At 38.4% G+C, this 17,755-nt stretch overlaps 1 protein-coding gene across 5 annotated transcripts in view; it reads left to right on the top strand.

Annotated features, from left to right (window-relative positions):
- Positions 1 to 17,755, top strand: part of LOC106071526 (uncharacterized) — a 56,041-nt gene that overhangs the window by 18,146 nt on the left and 20,140 nt on the right. For 2 of the 5 annotated variants that reach the window (XM_056011370.1, XM_056011367.1), the window contains exon 4: positions 1,652 to 1,741. The exons of the other annotated variants lie outside the window; for them this stretch is intronic. In XM_056011370.1, coding sequence (XP_055867345.1) covers positions 1,652 to 1,741 — 90 coding nt within the window. The remainder of the gene's footprint in view (positions 1 to 1,651; positions 1,742 to 17,755) is intronic. 5 annotated transcript variants of the gene reach the window in all.

The following is a 17,755-nucleotide window of genomic DNA, read 5'->3' as shown; positions in this document are numbered from 1 at the left end:
TTTGTCCTGTCCTTTTATAAATCACAAATGTCTTCCATTTTTTTTTATAAATTATTCTAAAGTTTCTTAGTTTAATAAGCGGTCCTATATTAATTTGTTTTTTTTATCTTAAATTTAAAATAGTCATTGCAAGAAAAAAAAATAATTTAGAAACAAATGACTTTAAAAAAAATAGCATTGCAGTTTTTCTTTAACTATGTAACACATTCTTACTGTAATCAGCCTTTATCATCCTATGGACCTATATCATTGACTCAACTCATAGAAGTTTACAGTAGTCGGTCTTAATGAAACTAAAACTTTATTTATGTGTACCATGTTTATATTTTAAATATTTTCTGATTTATTTTAAAGATGCTATAGTTGGCCAGGTAAGCGAGAACACCATTTCAGTTTTGTTTCTTTAATTTATGGTTTACATTTTATATAAACTTTTTTTCATGTACACTTTTCACTCTTGTTGTTTTGAAATGCATAAATTATTTACAAATATAACTCGAAAGAGAAAGAAAGAGACCTATAACGTCAAAGGAAAAGTTTCTACGCCAGAACCCCATTACATCTTTAGATATGTTTACCCCGTTACAAAAAGTAGGACTTTCCAATATAATGCATAAAGCACATTTTATTTATTATTATTATTATGGAAGAAATGTACATTTTTCTTTAAATTTGTTGATTTAAAAATGCTGATATTGGATCTCTAATTATCTTATAAACACATCTCTATTTATCCTATAAAACACAAAGTTATCCTATAAAAGACGGTAATTCTTAAAAAGATTTTTCATTATAAAAAGAAATCTTTTTGATAATATTTTGATTCCAGTCCAATGATTTCAGTCCAATAATTCCAGTCCAATACAGAAACAGAGCAAATATCTTTTAATTCCTTTCTTTTCTTATATTGTCGTTATCAGTAGACTATGATAAACCAAAGCAAGAGTCATTTCGAAAAAAAAAAAAAGCGTTCCTTAAAATTTGTTCTTTTAATAGACCATTCTGTCTCAGAAAAAATTTGTTCTTTTAATAGACCATTCTGTCTCAGAAAAAAAAAATTGTTTTTAAATTTTGAACATTCTTGATTGACTTCGTATGTCCCAAGAAATTCTGTGATGTTGAGAGAGATTTACTGTTGAAAGAGAGAGCAAAGTGATGTGGATTCGTTTCGCAACAAAAGAGCAAAAGCATCTGAGAATCGCTACATAATTACGATAGTTTTAAAACCCCCATGACCCGGTCTTCGAACTGGTAGCTGACTTTTTTATTCAGGAAAGTATTGACCATAACAACCAATCTAAAGCTTACCAATAACTAACGATTACACCAGAAAATCTTCTCCACAAATGATCTCACATCCACTAGTTTGTTATTGGTATGAAGTACTTAGAACAATTAACTTCCTTAAAATTTTCTCTTCCCTACCCCACCCACTAACTACGTCATTTCCGTGTTGTTTTGTTCCACTAACGGTCGTCAGTTCAAACCTTCACTTCACTTCCGTTTTGCCCCCCCCCCCCTGTTTTTCTTTATGTATTACTTTCATCGTTTCCATAGTTACCACCATGTTTTCAAAACAAACCAAAAACAAAAACCCAATCCGACTAACAGCACATTTTTTTTTCTTCTTCCATTTGTCTCACGTCTGCAGTTCCGGTCGAGTTAGAAGTTGAGTACGAGGTGCCAACCACCACCACCACCGCCGCCCCACGCGCCCAGCAGAGCCAGTGGGGACAATACAGTATGTTCACGGCAAAACATGATGACGCAATCCAACTATTATATTTATCTGCGACTCCAACTTTTTGCCTCACTATTGCATACTATTCATTATATACCACAGACCTATATGGTGTCCTGTGTGCCTACTCTAAACACTAAAAAGGTTATGGGTTATCTATTATAAATATCATCATCATTTCAATACAAATACATTAACCTTTGCATGACAGTTAGCTTTGGACTGACTAGTTATGTGTTTAATTATTATTTTGTATTATTTATTTATTTATTTATTTTTGCATGAGAGAATTTTTTTTTATGTTGCATATGTAAATATTTATTTTTATTTACCTGCAACAGCAGCCTTTAGTGCTTTATTAAGTGTAGATGTAGATTGTGTATACACACACACACACACACACACACACACTATTACATTTACAAGAGTATTCGTACAAAACAATTATCATCATTTTTTTATTATTAAAAGTATCTTTCTGAAACTCTTGGATTCTGATTAAGAGATGTACAATGAAATATACTATTTTAATTTAGAATGGAGACTAATTTGAAAAGATAGGGTTGAGGTGGTAGAGAATTTAAAAAAAAAAATTAATTTAAATAGTTCCTTTCAATTTGGTATCAAAATACATTTTGTGTTTTTAGACCTCGACAGCAAAAAATGTTACAATTATAGGTATCTCCTCAAATAGCGATACATTTGGAATCTTTAGTACAGAAAGCTTTGTCTCTCATGAAAGTGTTGTACTTTTTAAAGATTAGATCTTCATTACTGTATTTTGCTTATTTAAAAATAACCTAGAGAAATTACCAGCAAAATTGACCACAGTTTGGGAGAAAAAAAGTAAAATATGAAGAACTTTGTAGTGACAAAAAATCTGATACCCAAAGTTGTGTACACAAAATTATAATAACGATTGGTGAATAACAGCATACAAGAAATAAATTTATATTCTAGAATGTGGGAAGCGTGGTCGAGAGGCTAAGTGCGCTTGAACTTGGCTTGTTTCGACACCTGACTCGGGCAGAGTAGCGTTTACTGCCTAAAGGCAGCACGGAAAACCAACTCCTAGATACCCCCCCCCCACTGGTCCACAAATGAGATTGGACCAAAGCGCTCTGAGCATGCTATAAGCATGAAAGTAGCGCTATATAAAAGCTATAATAATAATAATGGTTGATGTTGACAGAAACGAAAAACATCTTCGGGGCACGGAATTTATACTAAGTATATTTATATATATATTTAAAAATACCTCCTCTAACTTTGAATTTCACAAATCTACGATGCAGCAATTGTTTATTTGTTTTTCCTAGATATACACGTGACTTTTATTCGTATACAAAGTTTTATCTTAAAGGTAGAGCAATTCCCTGATACAGACTTTTACATTATTGATAGACCAATTTCCTGATACAGACTTTTACCGTATTGCTAGAACGATTTCCTGATACAGACGTTTACGTTACTGATAGAGCTATTACCTGATACAGACTTTTTACCTTACTGATAGAGCTATGCCCTGATACAGACTTTTTACCTTACTGATAGAGCTATGCCCTGATACAGACTTTTTACCTTACTGATAGAGCTATGCCCTGATACAGACTTTTTACCTTACTGATAGAGCTATGCCCTGATACAGACTTTTTACCTTACTGATAGAGCTATGCCCTGATACAGACTTTTTACCTTACTGATAGAGCTATGCCCTGATACAGACTTTTTACCTTACTGATAGAGCTATGCCCTGATACAGACTTTTTACCTTACTGATAGAGCTATGCCCTGATACAGACTTTTTACCTTACTGATAGAGCTATGCCCTGATACAGACTTTTTACCTTACTGATAGAGCTATGCCCTGATACAGACTTTTTACCTTACTGATAGAGCTATGCCCTGATACAGACTTTTTAACCTTACTGATAGAGCTATGCCCTGATACAGACTTTTTTTTTACATTATTGATAGATCAATGCCCTATACAAAATTGTAACTTAAAGGTAGAGCAACGCCCTGATATAGACATTCATCTTATTAACAGAGCATTGCACTGAAAAGACAACTATTTTCTCACTGATATAGAGCAGTAGGTCCTACACTTGGTTTCCGAACTGAGCCGTCCTGGGTTTGAGTCCTGTAGAAGACTGTGGGTTTTTAGGGCGCTTTTGAGTTCACTCAGCTCTATTGGGTACCTGACATTAGTTGGGGGGAAAATAACGGCGGTGTGTCGTTGTGCTGGCCACGTGACACTCTCGTTAACAGTGGGCCACAGAAACAGATGAGCCTTGCATCATCTGCCCTATAAATCGCATGGTCTGAAAGGGGAACTTTATTTTTAATTTCATTACAAACATAAAATGTCAAGTGATTTCTTCTTCCTCTTGGTTCTCATTTTTATGTCGGAGGGTTCAGGTGAATAGTCCCATATCTGAAATAAAATGCGCAGTTATCCATATGGTTTTTCTACTATAGGAGAGTTTTGGAGCCAGTGACTTGTTCGGGCCTCTCGATAGAGTATGTAGCTTTGAGGGACATGGTCGGCATTCTCTGATGAAGCTCCAGAAGGGAAAAATTTTACTAGACACAATTTCTTAATTCCCAGATCACGTGGTATCGTTCCTTGAGAAAGATGGGGATCAGGACCTAACAATAATAAAGATTTCCTTCAATCCAATTCAATACCGATCAATGTAGCCAAGACTTTATACAAAGAACGTATGCTATGTACGTAGCGGACAGCCGGATTTAACTAAAGGAGAGACAACTTATAATGAAGTGTTTGCATTAATTCAAATGAGTTTTCATGTCATTGAATAATTTTACATTTTCTCAACTCTATAAAAAAAAAAAAAAGCAAACGCCCTTAAAATAAACAACACCCGCAAAAAAAAAATGCTTCTATGAAGTAACTCTTACTTGCCTGGACCTACTTATTTGTGAGTGTGTGTTTGAGTTTATTTATTTACCATTTTGTTTACTACAAAGATGATATTCGGGTTTTAAACTGTTCTATAATACTGTGAGTCAGATATGTTAATGTACACGCAAACTGTACCAAGGGGAAATAAGAAACAGTATGTCGAATGAACACACACGATACGTTTTTACACAGCTATCGTAATAGTAAGAATAATAACAATCTTTTTTTTTTATTTCCCTTGAAAGTGGGCAGGCTGAGAATTCCAGACAAACGTAAGAAGAACCACGTTTTCTAGCAAATTAATCTTAGTATTATTGGGTACATTGGGTACGTGTCCGACTGTCCAGTATAAATTAATCTTAGTATTATTGGATACATTGGCTACGTGTCCGTCTGTCTATTACAAATTAATCTTAGTAGTATTGGGTACATTGGCTAAGTGTCCGTCTGTCCAGTACTAATTAATCTTAGTATTATTGGGTACATTGGCTACGTGTCCGTCTGTCTAGTACAAATTAATCTTAGTAGAATTGGGTACATTGAGTACATGTCCGTCTGTCCGGTATAAATTCCTTCACCTCCCATTTCCCATTCTCGGATGAAGTTGAAACTTTGCACAATTATTCATTGTCGATGACAACACATTTAACAACAACAACAAAAAACAACAACAATTAGTTAATTAATTAATGGCTATTAATTAAATTAGGTTTATATAGGAAAAGGGAGAGAAATCTTGCAATATTTAGCGATATGGCAGTGGTTCTTGCCTATATATAAGCTTTTTTAAAAAGTATTTTTTAAAAACATATTCTGCTTGTTTAAATTACCGGCTTTGTACCGGAGGATCAGCAAGTTGCAATCTCCTCTACCGCCGCTATAGGTTGAGCGATACAGTCAAGTCCTAATTTTTAATACACTCTCTCAGTGCCAAATGTAAACAAGTTTCTTTGTTTTTTTTTAAAGGAATGACGAACTAGGCAGAAGCTCGTGTCTGTTAACAAAAAACAAAAAAAAATTGTCTAAGTTTTGGATATATGTTTTTTTTTTTTCATTTAAACAACTTGAATTTCATTATTTCAACGAGACAAGAAATGGGCAAGAAATGTTCCAAGGTTTGGCATTGCTCAAGGCAATGGATGCGCCCAGATGAGTCACTGGTTTTGGTTTAGTCTTGAGACGGGGCAGAACCTGGTGTGGCTAATCAAGCCAATTCTAGAGCGGCAGACTTTGCCACAATTCGTGCATGTGTATGCCTCTGATTCAGGGCTAGCGGACAGGGCAGCTTTCTTTTTTTTTTTTCCCTCTTGATTAAGGCCGCTTCGTTTCTTTTGCTCTCGGTGAGGTTCGTCCCAGCACGCACAGTCTGTCTTCATGCACTCCGGTCTTTGGCTATTTCTTCTCACAGTCTATCATTTTAATTCAAAGTTTATTTACGATTCTTTTTAGACTGGTCTTCATATAATAGTTTGTTTTTTCTTTATCTTGGCTTCGAATGAGATTTTTGGAAGTTTTTGGTTTTAAGCTTTGGCTTTGAAAAGAGATTCTCTACTATTTATTTTTTGAAGTATCAATGTTAACAAAGTATAGTACATTTTAAGACTTACACTACATGATACACAAAAGAGCGATTTATAATAATAATTGAATGAGGCGAGGCCAAGACGGACACCCTGAACAATCGGAGTTCCTATGCGTCCCAATAATCTCGTTGACCGTTAGGTCCGAAACTCTTCACCCTAAGTTTTACCTGAAAGTTTCAATTGCGCAATATACTTTTATATTTTTTTAGAGAAAAAGGTGATCTCGCTAGGGCAATGTACTTTGTTTAGACAAATATAAGATCTCGCTCGGGCAATATATTTTTTTAAAAGACTCATTCGGATCTCACTTCAGATTTATACTTTGAACAATGTGTTGACCAAACTGACCGTGTTACACGCAAAAATCACATTATCAATGTACTATTCGCCTGTATAATTAAACAGTTGGTCATATTTAGTGCCAAAGTGTTTGAACTATATTCAAAATTGTAACATTTGCTATTGATATTTGTGACCGGTGGGGAGATGTGACGTGTGTTTGGCACGTTTTATGTCTAGGGGATGATTATTTTTAATGCTATCACACCCCCACTTATCAGCATATGAATCGGGAGCAGACACGCAACGAGACAAAGCAATGAAAGATAGATACAAAAGTTAAAATAAAGGATATTTATTTACATAAATATACATATAATAATAAAAAGGGGGAGGGTTTGCATCTATCTCTAGTATATTCTATGTTTAATCATCACTCTTGCACATAATAAGAGAGTATGTCACTTTGTCCTCTGACTTAGCTGGTTGTCCTGTTGATGTCGCAGCTGGCTGTGTCCTGGCTTGAGGTTCTGCAGCTGGAGGTGGCGCTCTAGCGGATAGAGGGACGCCGGCGATATAGTTCCTGTGGAGTCTCAGTCCCAAGTTCTAGTATCTGTAGTGGGCACAGTATGGCGGGTGGCCGGATACCGTGGGCACAAGGTTACTGCGGGCAGAGCTGATCTGCCGTGGGCAGTGTAGGTAACAGGATATGTCCAGTGAGTTGCAGAGGGTTGGCGTAGCTATGACGTCTCGCACAGATCTGACTCTATAGGGACGTCGCGCCCAATAGCTTGACAGGTGGGCTGTCGAATAGGCGGGCAATGCCGATAGCGCCAAGTAGTAGAGTTGAGTAGATCTCCGTAGGCGGTAGATGATGCTCAATAGAAAAGTGCAGTGCTGAATAGCACTAAGCACATAGATAGGTAAATAGATCGTTGATCCAATAACTAGGCAATAGGTGATTCTTGATAGCAACTAGGCAAGTGCAGCGCTGATTAGCACTAAGCAAATAGATAGGCCAGTAGGCAAATAGGCAGGTAAGTGATCCGATAAATAGGCAGACACCTGAGGGAGGCTGCGGATAAATAAAGACAAGTTAGGACATGTCTCTTATGCATCTTATCGATGCCCTCGACTGAGGTGCATTCGTCAGATTGGTAAAATTGCTTTAGAGCACAATGGGGAGATGATGACAAATGGGATTGGGAATAATAGATGGCAGATAGTAGCAATATAGAAATGTACATAAAAGGGGAAATAATAATATAAGAATGTACATAGAAGGGGAAATAATAATCTCAAATAAACAACACAGGTGGATAGAGAAAGAAAAAGGGGGGGGGGAGTGAAATGGGCGGTGGTCAGTGACCCAGACGGTTTGTTTACATATGACCGTGGGTCGAGAACAATGGAGCGTGCTTGAATGTCCCTTCAAGCGGCGCAACTCTCATTAGAGTAAAATGAGTAAAGGGGAGATAATTCATATATCTTCTCTAAACGCAGTATCAGTGCGCTAGTAAAATTATCAAGGCGGTCAACCGAGATAAAGGAAATAAAACAAGATGTACAAATATATACATGGTTGCATCAACGATCAATTGAGCAACGTAGCATTAATAGATTAATGCAATACATAAATAAATACATAGGACATGTTTATGTTTTCTACTTACGCCAGTGAGAAATACACAATGCACTAATTAAATATAAATGAACTAGGCAAAATACACATGATAAAATCCAATGGAAAAATACACAGAGTAATTAAGATGGAACTTGTGATTAAGTTCGGCTTACCACCAGGTATTCCTCTAGGAGAAAGAATAAGTGATATAGTCCAGACTCGATAGCTCAGCTCGAATGAGAAAGAGAGGGTGATTTGAGTTGGTTTACTATATATATATGCCTGTAAAATGCGGGCGGACACCGGAAATGTCCTAGGCTTAGAATTAGCTTACACGTGGGTGAAATCCGACAAGAGCCGCACCTTGGAGTATCACGCGGTGTGTTGACCAGGGTAATCTCTTAGATCAAAGAGAGACGTGAGGAAAGGGGGGGGGAGGATTAGCTTGCATTCAAACCAAGGTGGTGTCAACCGCGGCTGTCAGACATCCTGTCGATAAGATCAAGGTCTGAGCGTATCTTTGCCCCGGTCAAGGGAAGATAAATGAAAGGACTGGCCTAATTTTCTCCAAGGTGGTGGACTAAGTCTAGCCTGGTAGAGAGGAAAAGGTGTGGCGGGTGAATAATTTAGGGGTAGGATGGAGAAATAATAAAATAGAATAAATAAATGATGAAAAATAATAATTAATGCTGTGATAATTTAGAGTGACTCTGACAGCGAGTTTTTGACTTGTCACATACGCCGCCGCCAAGATGGATCTATCGCAGAAAGATCCATAAAGTGCGAGCAGACTGATGTCACTCTAACTTTAAGATCAGTTGTTATCACAGCATTAGAAAAAATCTGGAAAATAAAGGGGTATCCATGCCAGGAGGAGAGTCTGTCCAAGTCTGTCCGTGGTCTACTTTCCGTCCCGGATTATGTAGTCACCTGGGTGAAACATTTGGGGTTGCTTGGGAGAGTAGATTGGGCGATTGGATGAGTAATAATTCCTTCCTGGGGCGGATTGGGGAGGGTGATTGGGGCTTAGGCGGGGTGCCCAAGGCACGTGTGCTCGTTGGGGCTTACCTCCGAAGCCGCTGTAAGGCGCTTCTTCATGAGAGTAAGTGGTCAGCTTACCTCGGTTTCGTCTGACACGATCAATGTTAGGGAAGAGTGGCCTGATAAAGAATGTGGAGTTCTGCCTGAGAACGTCCCCACGAGTGCGATAATCTGGCTTCCTGACACGGTTAATGCCAGGGGAAGGTTGATATTGAATGGTGGCTGAGGAGCCATAGGGAGAAGTGTTTTCACGGGCGCGAGGGTTCGGCTTACCTCGTGACTTCCTGACACTATCAATGCCAGGGAGAGGTTGATTCGGAGTAGTGGCTGATGAGCCATGGAGAGGAGTGAGTCCACGAGAGCAAGGGTTCATCTTACCTCGGGGCATTCTGACACTGTCAATGTCAGAGGAATGTTGCATGATTTTGGCTGAGTAGCCTGGGTCAAGTAGACCCTCACGAGTGCGCGGGTACACTTTAACTCGTGACTTCCTAGCAGTGTCAATGCCAGGGTAAAGTGGTTTGAGCTTTGCTGATGAGTCGGGACCGGGCGGGTGAGTGTGGCGACCAGGGCTTCCAACCAGCTGGTTGCTGCCACCTTTCTGCTTCGTCGATCTACCGACGGGCAGAGAGAAGTATGGCTTGTTGACTTCTCCAAGAGGGACATATTTGGAGCCTAGAATGAAGTCGTACACTGGCGTGTCCATGACGGCTGCGTCAATGGTGCCACGTACGTACTTGCATTCTACGTGGACCCTAGCAATAGGAAGAACCTTTGGAGGAATCTCACGGTCAAGGGACTGAATCGTCACAGTTCTATCTGTGAGATCAGCCGGATCAACCAGTGCTTTGCAGATAACTGAGCTTACCGCACAGCCTGTGTCAAATAGGGACCGGACGTACCGCCCGTTAACCAGAATGGTCTCTATCCCGGGGGAAGATGAGACAGGGTGAGGAAGTGCCGGTAGGACTTCCGTTTTGGTAGGGCCAAGGGCAGGGTGTTCAGGGGCCACAGTCAGTGTTGATATGACGTATGGGTCGCCCGCTGTTCTATCAGTACGTTGTTGCTGATTAGACACAGAGGGTTTGGGGACCACGGTTATTACTGAAATGCGCTGTGAGGCCTGCTGCTTTTGGCGGTTGGGTTTGTGGCTACGCATGCTGTCGTTGCAGTCACGGTAGGCACGGTTAGTTTTGTTGCCACGCGTGCTGTTGTTGCAGTCACGGTGGGCTTGGTCGTTCTGGTTATGACGAGGCTTACGTGCTGGGTAGTTGCAGTTTTTGTGCAAGGCTGGTTGTTGGATTGGTGCCTTTCTAGGTTGGGGTTTGCTTGAGGGCATGGGCTGGATGGGGGCATCGCAGTTTGCAGGACTATTGGACTGAGCAGGAGGGTTTGGCTGGGTAGACAATGTGGAATCGTCGAGAGGAGGGATATCAGGTATGAAAGTTTCATCCTTAGCAGCAACTTCTGAGTCCGTTTGGGCAGTGTACTCAATTAGGACATGAGTTGTGGTTTCGCTCTCCTCTGTTTCCTGGTCTTGTCTTGCCGGTGTGGTGTTCAGCTCCAAACTCTGCGGTCTATAGCGCTGTCTGATTTCTAGTATTTCCTGCTCACGGGCTTTGCGCAATTCTTCCATTCTTTGTGCCCTTTCAATCCGTCTTCGTACGTAGTCTTCTAACTCGAGACCTTCGAATCCACAAAATATTCCTTCAGCCTCGAAATCGGAAGCTAATTCCGCTAAGTCCATGGTTAAAGAGGCCGGATTAGGAAGAGGATGAGGTGGAAGATATTGAGAGGTAAAATGTAGAAAGGAGCCGCTGAATGCAAGAAAGAGTAAAAGGGGAATGTGGTGTCTGCCTACGTTAATCACAAAATTCCTGCAATGAAATATTACAGATGAAATGCAATAATAGTAATAAATAAAATATGACAGAAGTGACACTCTCGATAATGCGAAGTGATGATACTTATAAATATTTTAAGGGAAAAAATATTGATATGGAAATTAGTTATTGCTGCCTGTTCGTGCCTGCTGTACTAATGGGTTAAATCCACGGACGGGCTCGCCAAAATGTGACCGGTGGGGAGATGTGACGTGTGTTTGGCACGTTTTATGTCTAGGGGATGATTATTTTTAATGCTATCACACCCCCACTTATCAGCATATGAATCGGGAGCAGACACGCAACGAGACAAAGCAATGAAAGATAGATACAAAAGTTAAAATAAAGGATATTTATTTACATAAATATACATATAATAATAAAAAGGGGGAGGGTTTGCATCTATCTCTAGTATATTCTATGTTTAATCATCACTCTTGCACATAATAAGAGAGTATGTCACTTTGTCCTCTGACTTAGCTGGTTGTCCTGTTGATGTCGCAGCTGGCTGTGTCCTGGCTTGAGGTTCTGCAGCTGGAGGTGGCGCTCTAGCGGATAGAGGGACGCCGGCGATATAGTTCCTGTGGAGTCTCAGTCCCAAGTTCTAGTATCTGTAGTGGGCACAGTATGGCGGGTGGCCGGATACCGTGGGCACAAGGTTACTGCGGGCAGAGCTGATCTGCCGTGGGCAGTGTAGGTAACAGGATATGTCCAGTGAGTTGCAGAGGGTTGGCGTAGCTATGACGTCTCGCACAGATCTGACTCTATAGGGACGTCGCGCCCAATAGCTTGACAGGTGGGCTGTCGAATAGGCGGGCAATGCCGATAGCGCCAAGTAGTAGAGTTGAGTAGATCTCCGTAGGCGGTAGATGATGCTCAATAGAAAAGTGCAGTGCTGAATAGCACTAAGCACATAGATAGGTAAATAGATCGTTGATCCAATAACTAGGCAATAGGTGATTCTTGATAGCAACTAGGCAAGTGCAGCGCTGATTAGCACTAAGCAAATAGATAGGCCAGTAGGCAAATAGGCAGGTAAGTGATCCGATAAATAGGCAGACACCTGAGGGAGGCTGCGGATAAATAAAGACAAGTTAGGACATGTCTCTTATGCATCTTATCGATGCCCTCGACTGAGGTGCATTCGTCAGATTGGTAAAATTGCTTTAGAGCACAATGGGGAGATGATGACAAATGGGATTGGGAATAATAGATGGCAGATAGTAGCAATATAGAAATGTACATAAAAGGGGAAATAATAATATAAGAATGTACATAGAAGGGGAAATAATAATCTCAAATAAACAACACAGGTGGATAGAGAAAGAAAAAGGGGGGGGGGGAGTGAAATGGGCGGTGGTCAGTGACCCAGACGGTTTGTTTACATATGACCGTGGGTCGAGAACAATGGAGCGTGCTTGAATGTCCCTTCAAGCGGCGCAACTCTCATTAGAGTAAAATGAGTAAAGGGGAGATAATTCATATATCTTCTCTAAACGCAGTATCAGTGCGCTAGTAAAATTATCAAGGCGGTCAACCGAGATAAAGGAAATAAAACAAGATGTACAAATATATACATGGTTGCATCAACGATCAATTGAGCAACGTAGCATTAATAGATTAATGCAATACATAAATAAATACATAGGACATGTTTATGTTTTCTACTTACGCCAGTGAGAAATACACAATGCACTAATTAAATATAAATGAACTAGGCAAAATACACATGATAAAATCCAATGGAAAAATACACAGAGTAATTAAGATGGAACTTGTGATTAAGTTCGGCTTACCACCAGGTATTCCTCTAGGAGAAAGAATAAGTGATATAGTCCAGACTCGATAGCTCAGCTCGAATGAGAAAGAGAGGGTGATTTGAGTTGGTTTACTATATATATATGCCTGTAAAATGCGGGCGGACACCGGAAATGTCCTAGGCTTAGAATTAGCTTACACGTGGGTGAAATCCGACAAGAGCCGCACCTTGGAGTATCACGCGGTGTGTTGACCAGGGTAATCTCTTAGATCAAAGAGAGACGTGAGGAAAGGGGGGGGGGAGGATTAGCTTGCATTCAAACCAAGGTGGTGTCAACCGCGGCTGTCAGACATCCTGTCGATAAGATCAAGGTCTGAGCGTATCTTTGCCCCGGTCAAGGGAAGATAAATGAAAGGACTGGCCTAATTTTCTCCAAGGTGGTGGACTAAGTCTAGCCTGGTAGAGAGGAAAAGGTGTGGCGGGTGAATAATTTAGGGGTAGGATGGAGAAATAATAAAATAGAATAAATAAATGATGAAAAATAATAATTAATGCTGTGATAATTTAGAGTGACTCTGACAGCGAGTTTTTGACTTGTCACAATATTTAAAAAAATACTATGAGGCAATCATTTATTCAATGCATAACAATGTACAAGATTCAATGAGTTATAAATATTTCACGGTTTAAGGATTCTACTAGGATTGCGTTTAATTTAGAAAACAAAACAACAAAGATAACTCTTGGTACATTCTTGCTTGCTCTTGTTCTATGAATTAATTAATTTATTTATCACATCTCCTCAGAATGCGTTTGCTCCCTATAGTCGACTTGTATCCACTATCTTTTCAAAACTAGGTGCTGACCATGAGTCTGTATCTCAGAGCTAAAACCTATTTTTCTCTTAATAATTTAATATATTCTAGTTTCCAAAAGTTGTAAAAAAGGTCAGGCTCAGGTTTGAATCATTTTAAATTAGATATTTTAGCAGATAGACATTTCATTGAAGTACCAAATAGATCCTAGTCCATTATATCAACTCTGTCTGTCTGTCTGGCAAAAAGTTCGTGCATGCTATTTCTCCCACACCCAATCTCGGATGAAGCTGAAATTACTTCTTTTACATGACAACACAAAAATCAATTAAAAATTAACCAAGCATTTTGCTTAGTCTTCTGAACAAGGGAAAGAAATCATACTTGACAAATATCGCAAAATAAACTGAATTAATCTCTTGAGGACTCGAGCCATGAGGGAAAACATTTTTATGAATTTAAAAAACGATCATGCAAGCATTCACAAGTTACCCCTTCTTCACTCCCCCTTTCACAACTGGTTCAGGCAAGTGATAGGATCATAGCGCAATTGGTAAAAATATTTTCTAATCGCAGAAATTTAATTTTTAATGCTAGGTCAGTCTTACATATAAGTACATGATTGATCCAAACTAATTGATACAATTACACTTAATATAAGCTTTTCTTATATAAATTATTTTCTCTGTTTCTCTTGTTTTTCACATGACGTCCAGAAGCAGGTAAAGCTCCTCTTGCTCTGATCATGTCTCTGACAAAAGATTCAAACTTTTTCCCCGTAGAAATTATTCCCTACAAACCATGTTATAGAAAGTACATGTACTTTGGTCGTTTTGAAAAAAAATATTTAAAACCTTGTTTTGTTAAATGCTTGTAATTTCGTGTTACAATGTGATCACAGAAGCTGGAACTTTGATGTCCCGATGTCCAACGTGTACCTGGTTTCTTTATTTAGGAAAAATGAATAACAGAATTTCTCTTTACTCTCTATTTTGATCCTTCAAGTAGAAATCATAGCAAGCAATAGACGAAAGAATACTTTAAAAAAACAAAGCTTATCTAAGGGAAAGAACCGCTAATCACTGGCATTTATTGCAAACTGCATGGTTTACCTCCCTTTCTGCTACATAAAACAAAATTAATTAATTAGTAGTAAATGATTAACTAATTGTTGTTTTTTTGGATTGATTCCTGTAGTGTCATGAATAATTATGCAAAATTTCAACTTGATCCGAGAAAGGGAAGTGGGAGGATTAAAACGTGTCAAAACGTAATACCGGATTAAATAAATATATACATCCACATCTCTCATTAAGTAGCATTTATTCCCCTTATTTTGATATCAAACAAAATAATCACCAACATTTAATCAATAAATTCACATAAGTAGAATTAACATGAAGCTAGAAACTTATAAACTGAACAGACTGGTTTTTAAGCTTGTCTGTCCTATTTAAAGGTTCCCAAACTAAAAAAATCAAACATTCTAAACTTCTCTGATTCCTTAAACCAATAATCTCCCTTTAGTTATCAACTCTTCTGTGTAGAAACTAGAAGCTTCGAGAAGGTAATGTATAAATAAACATTCTGTTTACACTTATGGGACATTGGCAGGCACATCCACGAGACATTAGGTAATGCAGAAAAACAAAGCAAATAGCACAGTAACTCCACTTGGTATCTCAGTGGTATAATGTTTGGGTATCCAACCGAAAGGCCTGAGCCCGAACCCTGGGTTATGATAGCGACTTTCCCTTCGATAAAATGAAGACGTGCCTGAATCCAAGCAGATTTGACGTAACACTTACTGTGGTCTGTTTGAGTCATTGTCTTTGCTGCATGACAACCTCTTCAAACCGTTGACCATGTTAACTTTTATTCATGTAGGGCATTTAAAAAAAATAAAACATCACCTCTGTATCACTAACTCTGTTATACTCTTTAATAATTTAGCACTACGTGACCTAATATGTTTGATAGGCAATTACAATGTATACGTTTCTTACTAATCAAAACTAATTGTGTGTTTTTGTTTGTGAGTGTTTGTGTGTAAAAAAAATATATCTTGAGTCACTGATGTCTCTTCGACCTAATCTTAGCTTCACTTTGAATTTTAAAAGCAATAATTATTCCATGAAAAAAAAATGGATATAAAAACTAAAGTAATTATAGACTGCTGAATATAGTGACTTAATATGAGCAACAATAGGCGTGTACAGTTTGTAAAAATGTTTTACATGTTTCGGATGTTCCTTCAGAGTTGAAGATAGTTTACTTCCTAGTCCAAACCTCCCGCAGGACGACAGGGGATGGGAGCGGGCAGGGTTTGAACCCTCGACCGTCGATAAATCCGAACGACAGTCCAGCGTGCAAACCGCACGACCAGGCAGCCATCCATGAGTGGAGTTATCGTTATTGACAGATTATGCAGTACATTGGTTTTATTTTTTGATAGTTTTATAGAATAAAAAGGATTCCTCAGTTTGTAAAGAATTTAAATATTTATGGATACACCTTTTTTAAAACATAAAATTCAAAGTTTCGATAGAAGTCATCAGACTGTGAAACCACGCACTGCATACTATAAAAGCCCGATAAGCCTTAGAAATATTCGAATAACCTTTTAGTTTTAAAGGATTATGTCGTTGCTCGGTCGTTGGTTTGTAGCACCCGACAGTTAGTGCAACTAAACCGATTATATTCTTACGGTAGAAATGTAAAAAAAAAAAAACTTGAACAAACTTCTTGATTAAATAAAACTTAATGTAACATTTATTAACAATATACGCAGATTTAACTTAAAAGTAGATGCAATTAGAAACAAGGGAAATGCTTATTAAACCAAGATTTAATTCACTACAAGTACACGTCTTTTCTGTCTCACGTCTGTTATCTTCTTATCTTATATAATACAGACGTTACTTCAAAAAAGAAGATGATTACGTCCAACGCGTAATGCATTTAGTCATGCATATTAACCAATGACCTAAATTCTGCTAAGTCACTGGTTTTCCTGGCTAGTGGAGGCAAGTGTACTCCTCAACTTTCACGTCATTCCTTTAAATTCACTTGAATGACGCCAGACCACAGGTGGTTTCATCAGAAACTCTCCAGCCTACACAACCAAACACATCTGCCATGCGTTCCTCATGGCTACATCAGCAACTGGCATTTACATTGACTAGATTAATAGTAGCCAAATTCAATGATCTTATTTCTAAATTTTATAAAATAAGTGAACTAATATTGAAAATTTCAATGTATTTAGATCTAGTATTTAAGTACATAAAATTTAAACTTTCAAACAAGCCACATTTGGGTATCGCAACGCGGAAACATAAAAATGCGAGGGATTTTTAAAAAATAAAAATCTTAATAGAGATAATAAAAAAAAATTACGAAACAAAAAGCTGTAATCGTTCTTGGTTAAGGCGCAAAAGAGAAAAATAAATGTGAACTTTATAAGAATAAGTTCAATAGGTAACAGTAAGCCCGACATGATAGCTCTACTGGCTTATGTAGAGGCGGCTTAGAAGTGCGCGGGGCCCTGAGGAATTGCAATATCAGGGCCACGAATTTTTTCAGATTTGTGTTAAATTGTATACGATGTGCTGACGATAACAAAAGATTCTCTCTATAGCAGGGCCCCCGTATGGCGCGGGTTCTGGTCGATTGCCCCACACTTAAATGTCCAAGAATGAGTTAGGACAGGCTGCAGTTTTTGAAGATCTAACAGTTGCTTTAAAAACTCGTGCGTGTCATTAAAAAGAAAAGGAAGAGTATTCCTGATTAGAATGAGATACTTATTATTGGTATATTATTCATTATTCATATTGGTTGCAGATTCAGAACCTAATCGAATTCAGACTTGGGCTAAAATAAACATGTTTTGAAAGACATATGTAGATTAAAGCCGTGGTTAATTTTCGCTGGTACTTTGTTCTCTTTGTGTCTGCTTGTTGGTATGTCTCGTCCTTTAGACTAACCTAACTACCTTGTATCTAAGCATTATTTAGTGCTATGTTAGTGCTATCAGCTTGTCTTGACAGTTGGATGCCAACACGTTCATGTGTGCATATACATATAGGCTACATGTATCAG

Source organism: Biomphalaria glabrata, chromosome 14 (genome assembly GCF_947242115.1).
Source record: "Biomphalaria glabrata chromosome 14, xgBioGlab47.1, whole genome shotgun sequence".
In the NCBI taxonomy this organism is placed as follows: Eukaryota; Metazoa; Mollusca; class Gastropoda; family Planorbidae; genus Biomphalaria; species Biomphalaria glabrata.
This window is presented reverse-complemented; position numbering and strand designations above follow the sequence as displayed.